We start from the raw sequence: 26,621 nt of genomic DNA, 5'->3' as shown, positions 1-26,621 counted from the left end.
GAGGCTGCAATATCAAAATTACAACATAAAAAGAAGCTAAGATTATGGAAGCAGGGTTTAGAACACAAGATACAGGAAGTGAGAAAGCAGCATGGACAACAAAAAGAGAAATTTAAGACATGGCAACGTGGCCTAGAGAAAACACTAGAATTGAAGACAGAGGAAATTATAGATCAGAATAAGAAATAGAAAGATGAAAGTAAAGGAAGGAGACAGGAACTGGAAAGGATAATAGAACCTAGAACCTGCCGCACATTTACAAGGGTTCTTGTGATGGAGAGATAAGGTGAGGGAGATAGTATGACAAAATAGAGCCAGAGATAGAGAGATTTCCACAGATCCGCTACTTGGTGAAGGTCACTTTGCTGATGAAGAAACTTTGGCATTGTGTCAATTGTCAGCCTTAAAGGCCTGGGACAAAGTCACAGAATCAGGGAAGAGACTTGAACCATTTACTCAAGTCATGCAAGTTCCAAAAGAAACCTTCCCTGACTTTTTGAAAAGCCTAGCCTCAGATGTGGAAAGGAGTGTATCAGATTCAGCAGCAAGAAAGGCAATAATTGAGTCTTTAGCCTTTGAAAATGCAAATGCTGTATGCAAGGAAATAATCAGATCACTCCTCAGATGCAAGGTCAGCATCAATAGATGAGTGGGTTAGACATACAGCTGATACTGGATCTTGCTCACCTGATATGACTGTAATAAGAGAAGCTGCCACTAGACACCTAGAGATGACCCAAGATTTCAAATGTTTTAATTGTGGTGAGCAGGATCATCGCAGAAATGACTGCAGGAAAAAACAAAGTAATGTCAAAGGAGGGTCTATGTCTTCTGGAATATGTCAAAGATGTGGCAAAAGCTGGCATTTGACTAGGGAATGTAGACAAATGGGGCAACACCCTGCCAAAAAACTCCCTGAGGGACCTCTCACAGGCCCCAGTGTCAGGCAGGGAGAGTTCTCCTCCTCAGGACAAACATCACTGCTTCAAAAACAGATGTTGTGAGGCCAGATAACAAGGCTGAGGCAAGTTTTATAGACAATTCAAAACCTAAAAGAGAGACCAAAACGAATATTTTGGCAAACTTCTATACAGGATCAAAGGTCAAAACAAAGAATACTAATAAACCATATTAAGATTGAAGGAATGGTCGACACTGGAGCAGATGTCATCATTATCTCTCCAAAATCTTGACCTGCAAGTTGGTCACTTCAAGAAGTAGACATCCAATTTCAAGGAATTGCAATTTTATCCCAAATAAAGCAAAGTACCAGATGGCTTAAATGTACAGGACCAGAAGGTCAGGAAGGAAAGTTGAGGCCATACATAGCTGATATATTCATTAACATATGGGGAAGAGATCTGTTATAGCAGTGGAAAATCCAAATTAATATCCTCTCAGTTTCAGTGTCTGGCCAAGAAACTGCTCAGGCTCCTAATAAAAATTTTAAATTAGTTAGGGAACACTATCAAAGGCAGTTACACACTGTCCAAGCTGTCCATAAACAAGACACAGCAGAGGCTGACAATTTACCCCAAGGAGCCACTGCTGCCAGACACCAACTGCCTTGCCACTAAGGTGGTTGACTGACCAACCCATTTGGATTGATCAACAGTCTATGACAAAAGAAAAACTACAGGCATTAGAATAGCTAGTCCAGGAGCAGCTGGAGGCTCAGCATATAGAGGAGTCTACCACCCCTTGGAATTCTCCAGTATTTGTCATTAAAAAGAAAATCTGGCAAATGGAGGATGTTGACAGATCTCCGAGCAATTGATAAGGTTATTCAGCCAATTGGATCCTTGCATCCTGGCTATCATAATGATTGATCTAAAAGATTTTTCCCCAATTCATCTATATAAATGTGATAAGGAAAGGCTTGCTTTTTCAGTACCTACCTTCAAGAGAGATCACCCAATAAAAAGATATCATTGGAAAGTCCTACCACAAGGAATGTTAAATAGCCCTACCTTATGTGAATATTTTGTATAACAGCCATTGGAGATGATTCACAAACAATTTCCCCAATCCATTATTTATCATTATATGGATAACATCCTATTGGCTGATCCAACTATAAATATACTGGAAAGAATGTTTGATGAAGTCAAACAAACAACAAAACAAAAACAAAAACCCTTGTCTTGCTGGGAATTACAAATCGCCCCTGAAAAATTCCAAAAGGGGATTCTATTAATTATCTAAGGCATAAAATAAGTCTGCAAAATGTTAGGCCATAAAAGGTGCAAATCAAAAGAAACCAATTAAGGACCCTTAATGATTTTCAGAAGCTACTGGAAGATGTTAACTGGCTGTGGCCTGCTATTGTCCTGGCTAGCTAAGAGCTAAGCAATTTATTTCAAACCTTACAAGGTAATAAAGATTTAAATAACCCAAGGAAATATCAGCCAAAGCTGAGGAGTTAGCTATCATAGAAAGGAAATTGCAAGATACAAATCTACATCATATTGATCCAAACATGGCATGCATCTTAGTCATCTTACCTCCTATGCATTCCCCTACAGGAATTCTCATGCAGAGGGAAGATTATATCTTAGAATGGATATTTTTAGCATATAAACAGAGTAAGAAACTAAAAACCTACATTGAAAAGTTCTCTGAATTGATACTTAAAGGAAAAATGAGACTTCAACAATTAGTCAGAATGGATCCAGCTGAAATTGTGGTACCTTTTACTAATGCAGAAATTGCCTCGTTAGGTGCACAATATGAGCATTGGCAAAAAGCATGCATTAATTTCTTGGGAGAAATTAACAACGGATACCCTAAAAGCAACTGGCTTCAGTTCATAAAAAGAACTAATTGGATTCTCGTGTAATAAAGGGAACTCTAATATCTGGAGCCCCTACATTTTACACTGATGCCAGTAAATCAGGAAATGCAGGATATAAATCAGAAGAAGGTAGCTGAGAGTCCCTGTAAGTCAGTTCAAAACTCTCAATTATATGTAATACTCATGGTGTTGTCAGATTTTCAAGAGTCTCTTAATATAGTAACTGGCTTTCAATATGCAGAAAGTGTTGTTTTATACATAGAGACTGTTGATCTTATTCAGGATGATTCTGAATTGACTTCACTATTTATTCAGCTACAACAAATGATCAGAAATAGGAGTTATTTACGATATAACTCAAGCAGAACTGCCACAGGCCATCTGGTGCAAGGTAATAATTAAATTGACTATCTATTGGTAGAAAGTGTACTAGAGGCTTCTGAATTTCATATAAAGCACCATGTTAACAGCAAAGGTTTAAAAAAATAAATTTCTATCACTTGGCAACAAGCCAAGGAAATTGTGTGGCAATGTCCTACTTGCTCATTGTATAACCAAACTCCATAACCTACTAACCCCAAGGGGACCCAAAGAAATGATATTTGGCAAATGGATGTCTTCCATTTTACAGAGTTTGGTAATCTGAAATATGTGCATCATACTATAGACGCATATTCAGGATTTCAATGGGCAGCTGCCTTACTGTGAGAAAAGGCTGATTCTGTCATTACACATTTGTTAGAAATTATGGCCATTATGGGAATACCCACACAAATTAAAATGGACAAGGTTCTGGCATATATCTCTAAAAAGATCAAGCAGTTTTTTGCACCATTATAATATAAAACATGTTACAGGCACAGCACATAATCCTACAGGACAAGCGATTGTGAAGAGATCTAATCGAACCTTAAAGGAGATGCTTAACAGGCAAAGGGGGGCAACAAAAACCCCAAAGATAGATTACATAGTACTTTATCAACCTTAAACTTTTAAAAATGCCAATGAACCAAACACCACAGCTGCTAAAAGACATTGGCTTGTGGAAAAAACTACTGTACTCAACCAGCCTGTTTATATTAAGGATATTCTGCCATCAGAATGGAAAATGGGAAATGTGTTATGCTAGGGGAGGGGCTATGCCTATGTTTCCACAGGAAAACAAAATCTGTGGGTTCCTTCCAAGTTGATAAAAAAATCAGACATGACAAAGGGAGACCTCCTGAAGACCTTGGCAATAGAGAAGAAAAGGGGGACTAGCACCATCAACAAAATAGGCAATATATGTATGGTGATATTTATGTCTCTGTATATGGAGACAGCTCTGGAACCAGCTGAGACTAAAATGTCTATACACAGCCAATAACACTTATTGGGCACAAATTTTTCATGACTTATTGCATAGCATCCTTTAAAATGGCATGTATATATAGCTATATTGCAGTTTATTATATGGTCAAACTAACCTTTGAAGAAAGGCAGTCGTTTTTCTTTATTGTCTTCATTAACGAATCTGTGCACCCTGCACACTCCATGTGAATGTCTTTACAGGAATATACGTTGCTTATAAGTTTTGTATACTGCAGGATGAAAGAAGAGAAAGCTCCAAAAAGATTCACTCTCCGGGATACTGAGATTCTGGGACCTTTCCTTCCAGCTCCTTGTTCAATTCTACCTCAACTACATCGAAGCTGCTTCTTTTAAAGACTTGCTTCCAGAACTTTCCAGAACAGCTAGCTTGCCTATCCAGCCTTTCCGATTGTCATGGCCAGGATGTCATGTAAGCAGTGAACTTTCTCAGGACACAGTTACTGGAAGGCAAATGTTCCTCTCCTCAAACCCCTTATCCCATACCTCTTCCCCCTCCCCACCTCTATGAGACTGCTCCTCCACCCACCCACTCCCACCTCACCACCCTAGCATCCCCTCAAGCCAAGGCACCAATCCTCCACAGGACCAAGGGCCTCCCCTCCCACTGATGCCAGATAAGGCAATTCTCTGCTGCATAGGCAACTGGAGTCATAGGTCTCTCTGTGTGTAATCTTTGGTTGGTGATTTAGTCCCTGGAAGCTCTGGAGGGTCCGGTTAGTTGATATTTTGTTCCTCCTATGGAGTTGCTATCCCTTTCATCTCCTTCAGTCCTTCCCCTAACTCCTCTATTGGGGTTACCATACTCAGTCCGATGGTTGGCTGTGGGTATCTGCATCTGTATTGATCAGGCTCTGGCAGAGCTTCTCAGGGGACAGTTATACCAAGCTCCTGTCAGTAAGCGCTTCTTTCCATCAGCAATAGTGACTGGGTTTGGTGTCTGCAGATGGGATGGATCCCTAGGTGGGGCAGTCTCTGGATGGCCTTTCCTTCAGTCTCTGCTCCATTCTTTGTCACTGAATTTCCTTTAGACAGGAACAATTCTGGGTTAAAATTTTTGAGATGGGTGGGTGGTCCTATCTCTTAAACCGGGAGCCATGCCTAACCTCTGGATATGGTCTCTACAGGTTCTCTCTCCCTTTTGTTGGGTATTTTGGCTAATGTCATCCCCGTTGTGTCCTCGGAACTACTTGCTTCCCTGGCATCTGAGACTTCCTAGTGGTTACTGGCAGTTCCCCATCCCCCACTGCTACATACCTCCATTCAATTTCCTGACCCTCTGTATTTCTCCCCTGTCTCCTTCCATACCTGATCCTGTTCCCCCTTTTCCCTCCCTTCTTCTCTCTCTCCCAGGTCCCTTGCTCCCTCTACCGCCTGTGATTATTTTGTTCCCCCTTCTAAGTAGGACTGAAGCATTCACATTTTGATCTTCCTTCTTCTTGAACTTCATATGGTCTGTGAGTTGTATTGTGGGTATTCCAAGCATTAGGGCTAGTATCCGCTTATCAGTGAGTACATACCATGTGTGTTCTTTTGTGACTGGGTTACCTCACACAGAATATTTTCTAGTCCTATCCATTTGCCTGCGAATTTCATGAAGTCATTGTTTTTTAATAGCTGTGTAGTACTCCATTGTGTAAATGAACCACATTTCCTATATCATTTCCTCTGTTGAGAGACATCTGGGTTGTTTCCAGCTTCTGGCTATTATAAATAAGCCTTATTATAAATAAGCCTTATTCTAAATAAGGCTGCTATGTGCATGGTGAAACATGTGTCCTTTTTATATGTTGGAGCATCTTTTGGGTATATGCCCAGTAGTGGTATAGCTGGGTCCTGAGGTAGAACTATTTCCAATTTTCTGAGGAACTGCCTAACTGTCTTCCAGAGTGGTTGTACCAGCTTGCAATCCCACCAGCAATGGAGGAGTGTTCCTCTTTCTCTGCATCCTCACCAGTTGCTGCTGTCATTTGAGTTTTTGATCTTAGTTATTTTGACTGGTGTGAGATGGAATCTCAGGGTCGTTTTGATTTGCATTTCCCTAATGACTAAGGATGTTGAACATTTCTTTAGGTGCTTCTCAGCCATTTGAGATTCCTCAGTTGAAAATTCTTTGTTTAGCTCTGTACCCCATTTTTTAATATGGTTACTTGGTTCTCTGGAGTCTAACTTCTTGAGTTCTTTGTATATATTGGATATTAGCTCTCTATCGGATATAGGGTTGATAAAGATCTTTTCCCAATCTGTTGGTTGCTGTTTTGTCCTATTGACAGTGTTCTTTGCCTTATAAAAGCTTTTCAATTTTATGAGATCCCATTTGTCAATAGTTGATCTTAGAACTTGAGCCACTGGTGTTCTGTTCAGGAAAATTTCCCCTGTTATGGGAAGATCTCACATGGTCATTAGTCTGCAGGATTAAAATAGTAAAAATGGCCATCTTACCAAAAACAATCTACAGATTCAATGGAATTCCCATCAAAATTCCAACTCAAGTCTTCACAAAGATAGAAAGAGCGATTCTCAAATTTATCTAGAATAACCAAAAAACCAAGATATCAAAAACTACTCTCAACAATATGAGAACTTCTTGGGGAAATCACCATCCCTGACCTCAAACTGTACTATAGAGTAATAGTGATAAAATCCACATGGTATTGGTACAGAGACAGACAGATCAATGGAATAGAACTGAAGGCCTAGAAATAAACCCATATACTTATGGTCACCTTATCTGTGACAAAGAAGCCAAAACCATCCAGTGGAAAAAAAGACAGCAGTTTCAACAAATTGTGCTGGTTCAGGTGGTGGTTGGCATGTAGAAGAATGCAAATTGATCCATTCTTATCTTCTTGTACAAAGCTCAAGTCCAAATGGATCAAGGACCTCCACATAAAACCAGATATACTGAATCTAAAAGAAGAGAAAATAGGAAAGAGCCTCTAACACATTGATACTGGTCTCTTCTAAATCACAGCTAATTTCTTAGCTCCCATTTAACCAGCATCAATTGTCCCAGTAGTCTCTTCTACTTTTCACTCTAAAGCCAGAGCCACATGGCTGAAGCTGCTGGGTTCTGCCACTTGTAGGAACTGGAACATGGCCCCTTTACTGGCTGGTTTTGTGCCAACTTGACACAAGCTGGAGTTATCACAGAGAAAGGAGCTTCAGGTGAGGAAATGCCTCCATGAGATTCAGCTGTAAGGCATTTTCTCAATTAGTGATCAAGTGGGGAGGGCCCCTTGTGAGTAGTACCACCTCTGGGCTGGTAGTTTGGGGTTCTATAAGAAAGCAAGCTAGCAAGCCAGAGGAAGCAAGCCAGTAAGTAACATCCCTCCACGGCCTCTACATCAGCTCCTGTTTCTTGACCTGCTTGAGTTCCAGTCCTGACTTCCTTTAGTGACCAACAGCAATGTGGAAAGTATACGTTGAATAAACCCTTTCCTCCCCCAACTTGCTTCTTGATCATGATGTTTGTGCAAGAATAGAAACCCTGACTAAGACAGCCCCCTTGTTCTCTTCCATTCTTCATTGCCTAAGCTTGCCTGTCCTGGAACTTGCTCTGTAGACTGACTTTGAACTCAGAGATCTGCATGCCTGTCTCCTAAGCACTGGGATTAATGGTATGTTTCACCAAGTCTGGATTTAAGTTTTTCTTCTTCTAGAACTTGTTCTGTTCTAGGCTGGCCTTAAACTCAAAGATTTGCTTCCCTTTGTCTCCTGGGATTAAAGGTTTGTACTAACATGCCTGATCCTAAACTTAATGGGGGTGGGGGTGGGGGGAGAAGGGCTGGTTGCCCTAAGGTTACTCCTCCCTTAATTCAGTTCAATATCCTTGAACACAGGTTTCATTTCCACTTCACTTCCTGGAGCCCCTTTAAAATTCAAACCATATATTTTATATTTTTCATTTCTCATCTTGATATGTTTGTTTAAAATGCTCTTCATGAGACTTAACCAGATAACAAAGTCTATGATGGGAGTCTCTGAGACTTCCTTTATGTGAATGCAATGAATCTGAGTTTCTTCACCTTAGCCTCAGGCAGATCCTTCAGACAAAGGCAAAAAGTAGCCACATTCTTGACCAAAATACCACAAAACAGTCTCTAGTCCACATATTGAAATTCTTAATGAAACCTCTTGGGCCAGGTCTGCACAATTCAATTCATTCTCAGTAACAAAATCTTCCATATTCCTACTAGGATGGTCCATTAAGCTCCCTTTAAAGCATTCCACTGCTTTCCAAGTCCTAAGTCCCAAAATCCACATTCTTCCAAACAAAAGCATGGTCAGGCTTATCACAATAATACCTGACTCCTAGAAGTGAAAGATCCTGGCAGAATGTAAAAGGACACAGAAGCCCTGAAATTGGCAAGATAGACGTCAGTGTTAGCAGAACTAGCTTCACTGATTTAGAAAAATAGAGGTGCACAATGCTCTGGCCACTCCTTGAACCTGTGTGTCTGCCAATGTTCTGACCAGGTGTGTGCCCATTGCTGCACCTTCAATAGACTCTTTCCTTGTACCCCTCCCATACCCATTTCTTGAGAATAGACATTGTTTAGATCTGGAAATCCCCTACTCTCCCCCTTCTCCTCCCCCCCCCCGAGGGCCTATAAAAAGTGGGACCTCTTTCCCCTCGAGGTCGACTCCTCTACCCCTGCGTGGGATATGAGTCGTCCCCAGAGCTCTGGCTTTCTCCAAATAAAGCCTCATGTGGTTTGCAACAAGCTCGGTCTGTCGTGAGTTCTTGGGTGTCCGCTATTGTCCTGAGGCCTGAGTGAGGGGCTCCTCTCAGAGTCTTTCAGTAGCAACTTCTGTCTTAGTTTGGGTTTTACTGCTGTGAACAGACCACTCCCAGGACCCAGCATATACAAACCATCACAGAGTAGGTGGACAGGGGTGTTGATATTCTGTCTAAACTCCACCCCATAGTTCTTGGCAGCAGCCAGGTAGGCTTGGCCCAGTATAAAAGGGGCTGCTTGGCCCCTTCTCTCTCTCTTACCCTCTTACTCTATTGCTTCTCTCTTGTCCCTTGTGACCCTTCTCTCCAATTCCTTCCCCCCTCCTATCTCCACGTGGCTATGACCGGCCACTATGTCTCTACTCTCTCCTTCTCTCTGCTTCTCTCTGCCTCCCTCTTAACTCCCCCCCCCCATGCCCTGAATAAACTCTATTCTATACTATAGCGGTGTGTGTCTGGTTCCTCAGGGGGAAGGGCTGCCTCGGCCTGGGCCCACTGAATAACCCCTTCCCCCCACACCCTGCCAGAACATATTCTTATAGCTCTTTCTCTTTTTATGATCACAACAAGGGGAATGTTGATAGGTTTCCTCTTTTGGCCCTCATATTGGCCTTAGCAAGGACTCCTAAATGAGTAGTCAAGCATGTGGGATGATTACGAAGTACTCTGGATGGCCAGTCACTATCAGGCTCTGGAGACTAGTGGCAAGAATTCAGGAAAACAAATGACCTCAGTTCTCTATTGCTGACTCCTGTGGTTTCAAGGCAGTTGACATGGTTTAACCAAAATGGAGATACTTTTAAAATGGCTATCAGGGGGGTAGAAGTCAGGACCAGGAGAACAGAAGTAGTAGATCATTGTTCATGTCCCAACTGGCGATCTTGATTCACTGTGTTACCTGTGCCCAGAGGTCTTAGTATATCGTAGATTCTTGGTATTTAATGATAAGACCGGTACTGGTACAGTAAGTACTCCTTATTATGATCACACCTGAAACCCTGCCCACCATAGAATTCAAGCAGAGACTGGTCTGGTTAGTATATGAGTAGGAGAACTATGCAATGTAAAACTGGACTTTATAGATGCTCGGAGATCAGGACAGTATAACCACACTGGGAGACAGCACACAGGATATGATTCTATGCCATATGGATTTGTATGTAATGGTGAGTATTAAATTCTAGGTCTTACATGTGCTAGCAAGCAATGAGCTACATTCTTGATTATTAGTCTTTTTCCAAAGCAATTATTTCCTTTACCAAAATGTAATGTCACAGTTTGGTTTGCAGTGAAAACATTAGATCAGGGCTGGAGAGGCAGCTCCGTAGTTCGGAGCACTTGCTGCTCTTCCAGAGTATCTGGATTCCCTTTGTAGCACCTGTTGTCTCAGTGGTTCTCAACTTTCCTAATGCTGTGACCCTTTAATACAGTTCCTCATGTTGTGATGGCCCCAGCCCCCAACTATACAATTACTTCACTGCTATTTTATAACTGTAATTTTGCTATTGTTGTGAATCATAATGTAAATACCTAACAGATAGGACATCTGATATGCAACCCCAGTGAAAGGGTTGATTGACTCCCTAAGGGGGTCTCAACTCATAGGTTGAGAATAGCTGTATTTTCAGATGTCTCACAGCCACCTGTTGCTCCAACTCCCAGGGATCTGAGGCCCTCTGCTGGCCTTCAGACAGACAGACAGACAGACACACACAACACGGTATGTGACCTCTCACACACAAATAATATAAATAAGTAAATAAATACATAGATAAACCCACATTAGATAGACAATAGGCACACTCTGTAATCAGTCACAATGGAAACACTGAGAAGCACGTAGGCTTACTCAATCTGCAGACTGTCCAAAGTACCATTTTAATGCCCATGAGAACAACTGATAAGCTATTTAAGAGTTCGAAGGTCTGGGGGGGGGGGGGGAGGGCATAACTCAGTGGTACAGTATTCACATCAAATTATAAGGTTCTGAATTTGATCTCCAACACTTCAACAGAGGAAAAAAATGGGAGAAGAGAAATTGTTTTGTAGAACGAACATATTTTACAAAATATGGTAAACTTTAAGGTTGTGGGGATCAAATAACCCAGGTACATTCGGATATGACATAGGCAATTGACTCATCTCTGTGCCTCAGATACTGTAAAAATGGGAAGAGTTACGATGCTATCTCTAGATTTCATTTTTACTGCTTTTAGTTTGCACTTTTAGTCCCTTTTCAGTTCTAAATCTATTCGGCTCCACTCCAGCCTCCACATATTTTTAAATCCCAGTTTGCATTTGTAAGGGTATTTCATTCTTTAAGATACCAAGTGTTTAGACACAGAAAACCAAATTGGCTTTTAGAGACCGAAACCAGCCAACCCTGACTCTGTGGTGCCATGCCTTGGCCGGCTCACAGAGCATTGCATGCTGGGAATTGTAGTTCCACACTCCCTCACCACCTTCCCTGCCGCGAGTTTGAAAGGCCAGAGACTGGTGGGCGGGGCACAGAGGGCGGAACTCTCCGTTAGCCCCGCCCTCTGGCCTCTGCTCTCGCGCGGTTCTCCCTGGTGCAGCGCGCCAGGCCGGGGATGGGGTGTGGCCTCCGCCCTGGGGTGGCGGCAGTTGAGGCCGTGGCGCCTGCGGGCCGCGCAGAGACTTCGGCCTGCGCCAAGTGGTCCCGCCCTGAGCGAGCGGGCGGGCGGCGGAGCGCGGGGCGGGGCCTGGAGGGAGGGTGGCGGCCCTCGGGGCGGGGGCGGGGCCGGCCTCTGGCTCCTTCTTCCTCCGCATGTGGCTGGTGGCGGAGCAGCAGTTGGGTTCACGTTCCGTTCTCCTGCCCCGTCTCCTTAAGGCTCTTCTGCCCTGCCGGGAGCCATGTCGATCTCCGAGAGCAGCCCGGCGGCCACCTCCCTGCCCAACGGCGACTGCGGCCGCCCCAGGGCGCGGTCCGGAGGGAACCGGGTGACTGTGGTGCTGGGAGCGCAGTGGGGCGACGAGGGCAAAGGGAAGGTGGTGGATCTACTGGCGCAGGACGCCGACATCGTGTGCCGCTGCCAGGTGAGGGAAGCCGGGCCCTCTCTGGGACGGCCGGCGCGGTGAGGTGTCACCTTGAGGTGCGTCCCTCGGGCTGGGAGCTGCGGGGAACCCCTGCCCTGGAGTCTCCGGTGACGCTCCGGGTGACTCTGGAGGAACCTGGAAGGTGCGCGATGTTGGAGCTGCATTTCGGGGTCTGGGGACTGGGCTGGCGGTGCGCCGCGGGCAGAGTTGAGGGAGCTTCCGCCCGAGGCCTGCTCGGGACTCTGGCTAGACCCGGCCAGGCCCACCCGCCGGCGCGGACTAGGAAGGGTCCTTTTCCCCAATTTCCCTGAAATCGAGATTCAGCACTGCATTACCTGCAGGCTTAGGCACGCAGAACCTCGCCTCCATCGGTCCACTTTGTTGATAGCAGAATCCGCTGCGGGGCGATGAGACTGTTTGGGGCCCTCCGGTGCTTTTGTTTGTTTTTTGTTTTTAACTCGAATTTCATAGACTACTATTAAGGGGCGATCTGTTTTTATTACACATCGGTCCTTAAGGAATCCCCAGTAAGTTGAAAAGTGAGTGTGAGGCAAGTAGATACGGAGATTTGAAGTCGGATAATTTAGAAATGTTTACAATGCTTCGGTAATATAAAAAGTTGACTTTCAGGAAATCCAGTGTTTCCTACCCGGAGACACGTGGGTTTTAGTGTTAGTTTTTTTCTTATTAGTCATTTGATTTGAAGCAGCCAAGAGGGTAGGCCTTTGTAAAAAGGCTCTCAGAAAACTATCTTCCCCGTTTCAGAATTCAAAATAAATGAGCAGTTCCCACATTCAAAACAAGGTGCAGTGTTGGAAGTTAATGGTGGCGTATTTAGATTGTAAGAATTTTTTCTCCCTGAAGGTATATGGTTTTGTGTGTGGGTGCCTTGTGGTCTAGGCTAGTCGTGGAAAGCTTTTTTCCCTAAAATTGAATCGTATGAAGAAACCGGCCTGTAAAAAGCCAGGTGCTTTGACTTGGGTCATCTTTTTACTGAGTGCAGAGCCCTACTTTGTCTATTGCTCCAACTGCCGCTTTACCACCAGTCTTCCATTCACAGGGTTCTTTCTCTTCCAGCAGCTTGTCTGGCAACATGCATATTTAATGGTGCTCTCACAGGTGTTGGCCTGGAATCTGACTCGCCCAGGAGGTGATCCAAAGCCCAGCCTTCACCTTTCACTTTTAAAATCAGATCTGGTAGCTGGGCTGAAGACTTAGCAAAGCGCCTAAACTCTTGCTGGGCAGAAGGATGGGCTTGAGGACTGCTTGCTTTTTTACTTGAAAATGTGCACAGGCCCAGCTGCGTCGAGGAGTAGTGTATGGTTGTAGCCATTGTGGCACTTCTCTAAAAGGGTTTCAAAATAATAGACCTTTAAAAAGTTATAGAATCAGTTTGTAGACTGTCGGTGTTACTATGTTACCAAGAAAGTGTTCTTGAGGGAGGTCATGTATCAGTCTGATCTGATGACTCTGGAATCCCCAGAGGAAAGATTGAGGAGGAGGCCAGCAGAGAAGTAAATGATCAGACTTCTCACTCTTATAAACTCCTTACTACTTACATAGTCCTTACATTTTGTTCTTGTATGCTTTAGAATTTTTACTAATCTCATTAGCTGTAAGAAGGTAAAGAATAGACTTAAGCATCTTCCTTCCTTCCTTTCTTTCTTTCTTTTTTGAGACAGGGTTTCTCTGTATAGCCCTGGCTGTCCTGGAACTCACATTGTAGTCCTGGGTGGCCTGGAACTGCCTCTCAAGTTCTTAATGGCACTATTGACCCTGTAGCATTTCTCTTTTGTGATGATTCATCTTTGTAACTAACTTACTTGACCAGCATTAGTAACTCGGTATCTACTTAATGAAGTTCTCTTAGTTACAACACTGAAGATAGTGGAATGTATAGAGTGGAGAAAGACATTTAGGGCTTGGATTGATTTTGAGTTTATTTCATAATTTGGGTTTTAGGTATAAAGAAAAAATTATGTCACTTACAGGAAAATGGATGGAATTAGAACATTTTGCTAAGTAAGACACACTTAGAAAGAAAAATATAATATGTTTCCTCATCCAAAGGGAAAAATTTTACAAAGACAAGAAAGACCTGTCTGGGAAGAGGAAGGAGATTGGGACAAAGAGTGACGAATATGATCAAAGTACATGATCCATCTGTGTTAACGTGTCAGAATGAGGCAACCATTTGTACAGTCACTATGTGCTCATTAAGTATATATTCAAACAGGTTTGTATTAATAAAATGTATCCTATGTTAGAGTGTACATGTCATTGAGAGAGAGAGGAGTGTGTGTGTGTGTGTATTCATTCCATATTTCAAGTAGAATCACAAAATAATTCCCTTACTTAGAAAACCGCTTGAAATGTTTTTAAAGGGGCATTTCCTTTATACATCTTAATCAATAGGATTCCTTTGGGGGAAGAAATAGATGCAAAACTAATGGCATTTTCATTATTGGAGCACTGAAGGCCTGTCTTTTGCTTCAGGATCATAGACAGTTTATAAATGTGTAGGTAAATAAGTGTGTAGGACTTGAATCAAAGCATGGCCGTTATTGCTGTGCTGCTGTTGGTTTTAGATCAATATAAGCATTCTTTTTTTAATGGAAAGGAGAAGTAGAAGAGCAGTCGCAGACTGATGATTCATCCAGGGAACACCTATTTTGTATCTGCCAGACAACACTTAGCTCTGCAGTGGAAATGCCAGAGAAGGGTGAGCTTGTTGTGCCTACAAGAAACTCCTAGTCTAGGAGTCTGCTATGCCAGGGCAAGGCTGAGGAAGGTGGTAATGTGTGAAGACAGAATAGCACAGAAGTAGCTTGTTAGGAAACCTATTTATTTACTCTTCCCATTTCCCCCAATAAATGACTTTATTTTGTTCCTGTATTTTGTTGAGTAGAAAGTACAGAGATGAGTAGAGTGTAGTAGTTGGTGCCAGTCTTATTAGTTCTTAGAGAAAGCCAAGGGTATTGATCTTGGTTACCATGGTAAACATGGTTTGCCCGTGATCAGGTAAAACTTGGTACTGGAATTTGATACTTTTTTTTTTTTTTTTTTTAAAGATTTATTTATTATATGTAAGTACACTGTAGCTGTCCTCAGACACTCCAGAAGAGGGCGCCAGATCTCGCTGCGGATGGTTGTGAGCCACCATGTGGTTGCTGGGATTTGAACTCTGGACCTTCGGAAGAGCAGTCGGGTGCTCTTACCCACTGAGCCATCTCACCAGCCCTGGAATTTGATACTTAGGGTCCAAAACTTCACTATGATCCTTCAAGGCAAGGACAAGTGCTGCTTTCATCGAGAGTTGTTTCATAATGGAAATTAACAAACCCTGAGACTCATCCTTTCCACATCTGTGTGTTTGAAACTGAAAGCAGCCATAACGGTGAAAGACCAAGTGGATGTTTTTAATCTTCCAAAGCTTGTCTTGTACATTTTTCCTAAAAAGTAATGCAGATGCCTTTATATTTTTCCTATGTGTCTGATTATGTTTGAAGAGTTCAATCAGTGTACTAGTAGTAATTTAAAATAGTCAACTTTGGAGTCACAAGCTGATTTGAACTAGTGCTTAAAGGGTGATTATTGTTATGGGTTGACATGTGCATTAGATTTGGTGAAATAGTTCTCTAGAAAAGTGAGGAGTCAGAACCAAGAAAGTGTCACTGACAGTAAGCATTAACTCAAACTGCCAGGTTCTTTCCCCCTACCTCCCTTTTGGTTTTTTAAGATAGGGGTTCTCTCTGTGTATCTTTGGCTGTCCTGGAACTTGCTCTGTAGACCAGGCTGTAGGTCAGTCTAATGAGAAATAGCATCCTTTTTGGGTTTCTGGAATAGTTCAATAGAGTCTGAAACATTGTGACTTTTGCTCTAATCTATAGGGGGAACCCCACTCTTTGATTCATTTTGAGCTCTGTTGATTATAGTAGTGTCTGTAATCAATAGGACACTATTTAGAGTCCTAAGGGGTCTGAGAAGTGCCTCTGGGATTTGTGTATGAAATTGTTAGTCCTTGACACTTGAGCTTTTGCTGTTGTAAAAGAAGATACCGTTGTTTTGTGCTCATTACACTGCCAATAGGTTGCCTTCATCTCTCTCACAGCAGGAACTCACTTAAGTGTTTTAAAAGAGGGGAATAATTTGAAAGAACAGAAAGGCCTATAAGCAAACTAAACTAAGGATGGACTTATTCTGATTGCAGACTGATTTCATTTCCTTTTAACTCCCTCTGCCCTACACCTTTTAAACTTCTCCTTTAAAACTTCGAAATTAGAAACTTAAACATCAACAATATTTGATCTGAACTTCTGTTGTAGAATTGGGCTTGGTGGCTTTTGGTTTTGAAGAGCCCAGAAAGAAAAAAAAAATATCCAAAGCATTTGTCTTCTGACTTAAGATTCAGTTAGAAAAGTCTGAGAACAATTGCAAGAAGACTAGAATTGTTATTGCATCCCTGTATCCTGCAGTGCCATTCTTTAAAGTATTGTCCTGGGCACCGTAGAAATGTTATTAAAATTTAGCATTTAATCTTACATTGTTATCACTAGATCAAGAAGTAAACTCCAAGAGCAAGGGCTATACTTACTGTATGTACTTGCTTGTTTCCTGAATTGTATGCATTCTTTGTTAGAGAGAAGGGAAAGAAACTGAAACAAGAAATGTGAGGATTTGTCTGGTGGTCGAGGAGAGTGACCAGGGCTGCTTCTGGGTTCTCTCTCAGCAGCATTCATAGTATAGCACTTTAAATCTTGGGTTTCTGAGTCTGATTGGCTCAGATTGGATTACTGTGCTTGTCTGGATCAATTACTGTGGCCAGGGGCAAGTTTATTGTGATTAAGAGAAAAGAGGGGTAGCTGAACATAACTCTTAAAAAGCTGACTTGGAGTTAATTTCATATGGAAATATAAGATAGAAGAAACATCTAGAAAATTTGGGATTGTTCTTGTTCATAAAATATACTTTTCTGGATCAAGCAATCGTTGGAACCAAATTATTTTTCTTATTATTACAATTCTAGAGCTAAAACAGACAGTGGGAATTAGCTATATAGAAATGGAAAGTTCTGGTTTCTTTGGAAAGTCAGTTATATCAAATGATGTCTCATTGGGGCACACAGGTAAATAGAATGTTTTCCTGAAGCAGACACAGGTGAATGGATTTTTTTCTTTTTGCTAAAGCAGACAAGTGAAAGGACTCATGATGTTTAGGAAGAATATAAATATGACCCTACAGACGCTGATTCACTTTACTCAGCCTAGCTAGTCTTCTTTGATGACAGCTTGCATATATTGGTTCACCTTACATTGTGTTGTTGAGCTTTGCTTATGGTGATGCCATAGAGAGAAACTCGCTGAAGAACTTCTCATGAGGTTCCCGCAGCTTCTTGCTGCTGCAGCAGACTTGGGCTGGTTTTCGAGCCTTACAGTTTCTTATGGATTGAACTGCAGCTGCTGATCCGTGTGTTGGTGTTTGCTAGTGGACTAGACTGACAACAACAAAAAAGATAAGAATCGCCCCAAAGAACTATTTCTAAACAGGTCCCCCAACTCTTAATAACCTTCCTTTCCACTGCCTCTGGTGAGTGGTGAGCTAGAGGGGAGGTTGAGCCCTTATTAAAGTCGGTTGAGAAAACTTTATGCCTAAAATATAGTTGGGAGTTTTTTGTTGTTTTGTTTTGTTTTTTGTTTTTTCAAGACAGGGTTTCTCTGTGTAGCCCTGGCTGTCCTGGAACTCACTTTGTAGACCAGACTGGCCTCGAACTCAGAAATCCACCTGGCTCTGCCTCCCAAGTGCTGGGATTAAAAGCGTGCCCCACCACCGTCCAACAACATATTTTTTAAAGGCCAAAAAGGATTCATTATAAACCTTGCTGTTTGTTCTAGGTGAGTTTTGTTGTTGTTTTGGGTTTGTTTGTTTTTGTTATAATGTTATTACAAAGCTCTGTGATGTAATACCCAAGTTATTAAGAAGCTTAATGTAAACCCTTGGGTTTTTTGTTTTTTGTTTTGTTTGAGTCAGAGGTTCACTCTGTGGTCGAGGCTTGCCTGGAATTTAACTGTTCTTTTATCTCAGCCCCCTGAGTGCTGGGATTGCAGGCTTTTGTCATAATGCTTGACTAAGATTATTTTTATTCTTTTTCTGCTTGTTTATTTTAAAGATATAAGTGTTTTGTTTGCTTGTATGGCTGTGTACCACCTGTGACTGGTACCTGTGAGGGTCTGAAGAAGGTCAGGAAAAGGCATTGGATTACTTACAACTAGAGGTCTATCTGGTTGTGAGCTGCCACATGGGTACTAAGAATTAAACTGAAGTGCTCTGCAGGAATAAGTTAACTTCCAACCCCTCTCTCCATCCATATGCCTTAGTTACTTTTTTATTGCTGTGATAAAGCACCATGACCACTAAGGCAACTTGCAAGAGAAAGCATTTACCTTGGCTCATGGTTTCAGAGGCCATTACTTTTCAATTTAGCCTCAGGCTAAAATTTTGGACAAGGGCAAAAGTCACATTCTTTGCCAAAATTTCACAAAAATGTTCTCTAGGCCAGTTGCTATTACTTGCCTCTAGAGCCTTTTGAGCTGGGCCTCTACAAACAGCCTGTATAGCTCTCAGCAGTATTCTCTTCCAAGATCCTACTAGGATGGCCCAATAAACTCTGCTCACATGGTTCAACTATTTGCCTAATCCAAAGTCTCAAAATCCAAAGTCTCACCATCTGGTCAGGCCTGTCATAATAGTCTACTCCCTGGTACCAGTTTCTGTCTTTATTACTTTTCTGTTGCCAGAACCACAGCATGACCAAAGCAACTTAAAAAAGAAAATGTTTAATTTGTTTATCGTGGTTTCAAGGGTTAGTGTCCTTGATGGCAGAGTGAAGGACCAGCTGAGAGCTCACAATTGATCCTCAACCATGAGGCAAAGTGTCATGGGAATCCCTAGTCTTCCTTTGCCCAGTGACAGAACTCCTCCAACAAGGCCACACTTCCTAATCCTTCCCAAACAGTTCCATTAACTGGGTACCAAATATTCAAATATGAGTCCATGGGAGTCATTCTCATTCAAACCACCATACCAGCCTCTAGATACTTAATCTTAATGTAAAAGTTACAGTCAAAGAAAACTGGTACCAAGTACCCATTAGGGGATATATACCATGTGAGAAGGTTTTGTGATGAAAGGTTCTCCAGTTTTCATTCATGTATTTATTGCTCATTTTTATGCAGTTAACTTGCATTTATTCTTGATATATACTATAAAAGTATCATGTAAGGCATTCAAATTTAGGATTTCCAAAAAAACTTTCCATATAATATATTGTAAGGTGTTCGAGAGTTATACTTTTTTTGTTTATTTTTTGGAAGGAACATATGTTTCAGACAAGAAAGGGCATGCTCAGGCTGGTATGGCCATAGACAAGTTTCTGTGTTTCAGACTAAATCTAGGTTAAAAGTGAGGCCATCTGAGGCTCATCTGGGCATGTAGCAATGGAGTTGTGTTGGGAGTGGCTCCATCTCCTCTGATAGTTTGTAGGTGGGAAGCTGAGGTCATGGGCAGTGGTACTCCCATTTAGAACCTCTTTGTTTTGCTATCTGCTAATGTATGTGTCCTCTCATTGGGTCAGTATCTGTGTTTGAGGACAGTTGCCTGAGCTCTCAAGATAATTTTACATTTTACAATCTATACATATTTTAGGTTAGTGTCCAAACAGGCACTTCAAATCTGATTTTTTTTATCTGTTGTATTTTATGAATATGGCCATGTACTACAACTTATTTTACAGATTACCTCATTAAGAAACTTCTTATATGTAGCAGCCTCTAAGCCCATCTTACTGTGTTTTAAGATTAATTTTTCATCTCAACTCTCAATAAGGAAATTCAAGATTATTCCTGATATTTTCACCATATTCCTGCATTCACTAAATTTAAATAATTTAAACTGAACTGGTTATTTAAAAATGGAAGTTAGTATTTTAGTGAGCAAACTTTGCAGCAAAATGGGATTTCTAGTCTTTTATAATTGAACTTTCCCAGCCCAAACTATGTATTAACTTGGATGAACTTAGGGAGGAGGCTAATTTATCTCCCTGAAATTATTCTTCATAACCATCTGCCTTTAAAAAATATCCATGCCAGATTTCAACTCTTAAGTGTGGCTGTTGTTAATAATGGCAGCCTTTAAACAAATCATGGGCTGAGTGGGGTACTTTTGAGACAGGGCCTTATGCAGCCCAGACTGGCCTCACTCACTGCTGTAGCTGAGGGGGACTTGAATTCTTGGTCTTCCTGCCTCTACCTCCCAATAGCTGAGATTGCAGAGGTGCACCACCAATATATAAATTTTTATTTTACATATGTAAGCATTTTCCTCCCAAACTGAAAAAGACTTGCACCCACTCATTGTACAGTTTTGCAAAATTATATAGAACTTGAAAATAAGGCTCTTTGTTCATAAGTGCAATGGATCTTTGATGTCCAGTAATCTGTTGTAAATGGTGAAAATAAATTTAAACCACTTAAGTGTTCAGGGCTCAGCAAATGCATTTTCTTAGGCAACAAAACATGAAGAGGAGACTACAGATGAGTGACATTTAGATTTTGGAAGGACACTTAAAGTAGAAAGAGTTTCCTGCCTAGGATAGCGCCTATCTCCCTTTTTTTCTTTTCTTTTCTTTTTTTGTCATATAGAACAGCAGACACCTTTATTACACTATGCATGAGGCTCATTTGCCTTTCCGGGCTTTGATCTTCTGCAGATAGAACTCCAGCTCCTTGCCTTCGAGCACATAGCTGTCTGCTCTGCCACACTGGCCTGGTCTTGAGGCAATACAGGCTAGAAGCTTGCCCTGCTGGAACTGCTCCAGGAGACTGCTGATTTTGGCATTCTTTTTCCTTTCGTCGTATTTCTTTTGAATTTTCTTTGATCGTTTTTTGTTTAAAAATCTCTTCCTCTTCAGGAGTCAGCTTGGCCCCCTTCTTGCGGCCCAGGGGCAGTACATAGTGGGACTCCTCCCACTGTCTGTACGGCGTGCTGTCAATAAGCACGGTGGATGCAGTTCTTCACCAGGGTCTTGGTGTGGACAAGCTCGTTGTTGGATGCATTGTAGACAACATCAATGATCCTTGTTTTGCGAGTACCAACACTCAGAGCCCCAGGAAAAGTTCCCCACATCCAATCTCAGGGCACGGTACTTCTTATTGCCTCCTCGAACTCGGACTGTGTATATGTGGCAAGGGCCAATCTTCGTGTTGGCAGCGGGCCGTCCCAGCTCATACTTCCGCTTCTTGTGGTAGGGTTTTCCCTTACCCCCAGTCTGGCAGCGCTTGTGCCAGTTGTCCCTGAGAGATGCCCATCGCTCGGCGCTGACTGGAAAGAGCTCTTTTTGTTGTTTTGGTTTTGGTGTTTTTCGAGACAGGGTTTCTCTGTGTAGCCCTGGCTGTCCTGAAACTCACTTTGTAGACCAGGCTGGCCTTGAAAGGCATGCACCACCACTGCCGGGCTCCTATCTCCTTTTAATGTAAGTGATTTGGTTAAGAGGTATTGAGAACATAATTTACTTTACCCTTAGTGGCTGGGTTTTTTAACTTACGTATGCCGCATCCACAGTGTTTGTGGCCTAGGCTGTATGAGATTTCAGGCTTTTAATTTGTGTATGAGATGGAAGCTTCATGGTATGGAATTTGACACTACTGGTATCTTGTCAGCACACAGAGGTTCAGGCTTGGAGGCTTTGGGATTAAGAATGAATATTCAACCTAGAGTAAATAACTGATGGCTTATCTCAAAGTTATCAATACATTGAACATGTAAATACTTATTAAATTTAATGATTTAGAATTAAACAATTTTAGTAATGACAAATTAGCATTTTTTGGACTTAGAAATTTTAATGTGCTTCATATTTTAAGAGATTTTTCTTGAAAATTGAGACATGTTATTTTGAAGCACAAAATGTATTTTTTTTTTTTAGAAAGGCTGATTGGCCTTTTAATGATAGAAAACTGGAAACAATACATTTCTTTATGGGACTAGTTTAATTATTGTATGTACAGATATAAAAGAATGAAGTGGTTTTATTTGCAATTTATGGAATGGCCGTTAACATTAAACAAATCTAGTTATCTGTCAACAGATGATATTTTATTCATAAAGAACGAAATGGCATAATTTGCATATACAGTTGTCTTACATATAAGAGAAAAATGAGAGTTGATAACTTGGAAAAAGGAACTGAGAGGGGAGGAGAAAAGAAGGGGAATGAATATAGTCAAATAATACATGATATGCTTGAGACCAGTACTTTGTTCATTGAGTGTGCAATACTAAACACTTCAAAAGAAGAAAGTGCCTGTGGCCTCCTGTGGAGACTCTAAGGTTCAGTCCTCACATTGTGACAAAACAGAAAATAAATATGTATTTTTTATGCAAAAAGTTTCTTCAGAGGGATCCTAAAAACTTGTAACTGATGCCAAGTGGTAAGTATATGAGAAAGACTTGACAGTTTTGTGTGTTTGTGTGTGTGTGTTTTAAAATGCTACACAATGTGCTGTTATCTATTGTATTCTCGCTTGCTGTTAAGTTTGTTGTACAAGCAAATCAGTTGCTTTGTATTTCCTTCCTTGTTTTTTAATTTACGTTGGAAAAAATGTATGGTCATTTAATATTGTCTTAATATCTAGTTTTTAAAATTTAATATTTGACATGTTACTGTTGATTGACCATATAGCCATGCTTTCGACTGTAATTCCAAGCATTAATATTTTTTGATCAAATGTCTTTTAGAAAAAGAAGGTTGTAGGGATCTGTCACTAACTAAATGCTTAAGATGGATTTGTAAACTAGAGTCTTATTAGGACAACCAGTACTGGGAACTACTTGGGACACATCCTAGTTTAAATCCATCCAAGAATACAAATTCCAGATCTAGTTGCTTGACATATAGCAAAGAGCAATGGGGATAACCTGAGTATGTATATCAATTTAGAATAACTGTCTCTCACTGGAGATGTGTGTGTGTGTGTGTTTGTGTGTGTGTGTGTGTGTGTCTCTGTGTGTGTGTGTAAAGAATCATGAATAATTAATTGATACATGTCCTATATAGGGCCAAAGTCAGCCTAAATAACTAAATTAGTTTTGCCTTTCGTAACTGTTCTCTCTTAAAAATAAATGTGACTTTGAATTCACAAATTTCTTGGTCTTTTGGCAGCAGTCACTCAAGTATACTGTAGTGCTGAAAGAAGAATACAAACAATTATAGGTTTTTTGGCGCATATATTTATTTATTTATTTCACTTTCAGCAAGAATGTATTCTCAAGGTCAATGTCCTCTTTATTCTGTTTCAGGGAGGGAATAACGCTGGCCACACAGTTGTTGTAGATTCTGTGGAATATGACTTTCATCTTTTACCTAGTGGAATAATTAACCCAAATGTTACTGCCTTTATCGGTAAGTGTTTAAACTGAACTTCTTGGGGGCAGCATGGGAGTTTTTCATTATCAAAACTGACTTTACGTTTCACTGACCAGATGTTTCCTTGATGCCTCACGACTTTTGGCTGTGATACCGTATAGGACAGACCTGCCAAGCTGCTTCTCACTCTCGGGTCTTGCAGAGGTGGTTCCCAGGGTGTTTACTTTGCAGGCACTTAGGTGCATCATAGCCTTTATTCCGTAGAGAAGTTCTTGTCATCAATGAGTTTTCCAAAGACTTTCAACTTTGACTCTATATAAGAAATATTTCATTCTAAACCCTTACAGTCTGATGATTTATATTCTGTTGTTTAAAAATGTTCATGTCACACTAAATTAATTTTGTGATCACTAGTAGAGTGTGGTTCTGAAAGACATTGGTGTAGGTGGTGATCCGGCTGTACCCTTAGCTTTTTTCAGAACATGATTTATTTGTTACAAAGAAATTCCAAGTAGTTTTGAACATAATTTTAGTGTTTTATATCCCTTATCTCTCTCTCTCTCTCTCTCTCTCTCTCTCTCTCTCTCTCTCTCTCTCTCTCTCTCTCACACACACACACACACACACACACACACACACACATATATATATAATAAACTTTGAGTACTTTCTGTGGGAATTCCGTAATAAAATATGGTGCTTTATTAATAATAAATATAACTTGTTCTAGTCAAAATAGACAGTTATTATAGATGTCTACATTTTAACATTTATGTATGTGTCTATATTATAATTACAGGTGTTTAAGGTGGAGGATTGTTTGTTTCTTTTAGGAAATGGAGTGGTAATTCATCTTCCTGGATTGTTTGAAGAAGCGGAGAAAAATGTTCAAAAGGGAAAAGGTATGAATGAATGGGTCTAACTGTAATGTGGTTATTTTATACAGTTTCAGTAAGATCTCATGCTGGATAGACTGAGTGAGTATTTGTCCTGTACTTAGAATTTTCAGATTACTAGAGTACACATTTTTATATGAGTTTAAATTTCACTCATAGTTATTATTTCTAATCAAGGATAACATCCTCATAGATCTTTATGAAAGTACCAAGTCCTTGGTGTATTCATTACAAACACACTTCATCTTGAGGTAGCTCTGACAGTGTGCCTACTACCAGCTCTTGGAGTTTTTGCACATTGCTAGAACTTCTTCTGGACTACTGCTTCATCCTTGAAAGGATCTTATCCCCAAAGTAAGGGATCGTGCACTGACCTGAAAAGAAACACCCTTGAGTCTTGCCTTAACTTTCAGCCGTGAATACTCGTTAGGGTGGAAGGGAATTTACAAGGAAAGTAATACACAGTTAAGGGCCATTCTTAATACAGTTTCCCTCAAGATGAGCTCAGATTTAAAATGCTTTCTATCGTGTTTGAGTTGTGTTGGGTTTAAAATAATCCATCCTTAAGTGTTCTTGACTATAATGTTCTTGACTAAGACACCCTGGCCCCCCTCTGTCTCTGTTGCCCACCCTCCCAACTACCCTCATTTTTTACCCATGTCCTCATCTCTCATCTCCCCCTAATTTATTGGGTGATGAGACCTAGGTGTGAAAGTTCATAGCCCCTGGTCTTGATCTCTTATAGTTACATGGGGAGATGCATCTATCTCATTACTGAGATATACTAAATGTAGTCATCTACAATACTGTGGAGAAATATTAAGTTTCATTATTTTGTTTAGTCATATTTCTTTATAACTCTTTTGTGAAGGGTGGCATTACTAAAACCAACTTCCTTCTCTAGAATTTCTCCCATGCTATATACATGATCCCCACACCTAGTCCAGAAAATATTTTCCTGCTGTTTTCTTTGTTTGGGTTCTTAGGAATATTTTATGTGAATGTGACTTGAGACAGGAACTATTTAGAACAAAATATTTGGAGATAAGAGTATGAATGAGCTTGTACATTGAACAGTGACAAACTTGATAAGCCCACTGCTTCCTATGCAGAAGAAGAGATGCAAACATGATTGCTTTAGTAAAAACACTTGTAGACATTCTGTTCATAAAAAAGTAAGTCTTAAAAATCGTTGCACAAAATGTTTGATAAAGTATATCTTTTCTTTCCTAGGTCTAGATGGCTGGGAGAAAAGGCTTATCATATCGGACAGAGCTCATATTGGTAGGAGGCCATTTGTATTTATTTATAACTGCCTCTTAGTCAAATGTATCAAGAGAAAGCATTTAAAAATGATGAATTATTTCTATGTTTGTTTAAGGATTGTAGTTGAAGTTAAAATAGTAATATCTTGATTTTTTTTCTTTGTTTTGTTTTGACAAGAACTAGATTGGAAATATACAAGACAAGTATAGTTAAGCAGATGAGTAGCAGAGCCAGTATTTTGTAATGTCTTTAGTCATTAAAGAATAAATCATATAAATAATAAATCCAAAGCATTTATTTGCATGTGTTGACATTCCTGTAAGAATGCGTTTGCCCTGTGGCAAGTCTTTAGAATGACTATCTGCAGATGTGCTGAATTCAGTCTTTAGAACAACTGTCTGCACAGTGATGAATGACCTCTCTTCATTCACACTAGTTTTCTCCATGAATTAGAACTAGATACTAAAATTAATTTCAGCTGTCACCAGTATGATTGGTGTTTTCTTCTTGGTTATCATTCCTGAGCCGATAGGATTGGTTAGCAGGGACGTGTTTACAAGATGATTACCTAAAGAGTAGTAGGGGATTTAGACCAATAGAGAACTTTGTTATGGACCTGAAGCTATTAAAAGGTATATGTTCTTACCCCCACCCCCCAATCTCTCTGACTCTCTCTTCCCCTCTCATCTTATTTATTTATTGTTTTTGTTTGTTTCAAGACAGGTTTTGTTTGTTTGTTTGTTTTTGTTTTTTGTAGCTCTGGCTGTCTTGGAACTTAACTCTGTAGACCAGGCTGGAACTCAGAGATCCACCTGCCTCTGCCTCCTGAGTGCTGGAATTAAAGGCGTGCGCCACTACCGTTTAGCTCATTGTTCTTTTTTAAAAAGGTCTTAACCAAAATGGAAATCAAATAACAGTGTGGCTATGTAACAGCTTCAGATTTGAGCCTTGTGCATCACCTCAGTAACCCAGTAAAATAATGGCAAGAAGTTCAGCCAGTAGCGTGCTTGCCTTGTAAACGTATGACCTGAATTCCTTGGCATATGTGTCCATACATGTACATTACACAAACAATAATAA

General features: G+C 40.8%; 1 protein-coding gene and 1 pseudogene across 1 annotated transcript in view; one reads left to right on the top strand and one right to left on the bottom strand.

The window, feature by feature from the left end:
- Nucleotides 1-11,650: 11,650 nt before the first annotated feature.
- Nucleotides 11,651-26,621, top strand: part of Adss2 (adenylosuccinate synthase 2) — a 40,914-nt gene continuing 25,943 nt past the window's right edge. The window contains exons 1-4 of the mRNA XM_021162933.3: nt 11,651-11,960; nt 23,313-23,415; nt 24,213-24,281; nt 25,509-25,559. Of these exons, the coding sequence (XP_021018592.1) occupies nt 11,778-11,960; nt 23,313-23,415; nt 24,213-24,281; nt 25,509-25,559 (406 nt within the window). The 5' untranslated portion in view covers nt 11,651-11,777. The remainder of the gene's footprint in view (nt 11,961-23,312; nt 23,416-24,212; nt 24,282-25,508; nt 25,560-26,621) is intronic.
- LOC147006282 (small ribosomal subunit protein eS8 pseudogene) lies at nt 20,657-22,699 on the bottom strand (annotated as a pseudogene).

This window comes from Mus caroli, unplaced genomic scaffold, assembly GCF_978045245.1.
Source record: "Mus caroli unplaced genomic scaffold, Mus_caroli_1 scaffold_1, whole genome shotgun sequence".
NCBI classification, from domain to species: Eukaryota; Metazoa; Chordata; class Mammalia; order Rodentia; family Muridae; genus Mus; species Mus caroli.
The sequence above is the reverse complement of the archived record's forward strand: the minus strand, read 5'-3'. Positions and strand labels throughout refer to the sequence as shown.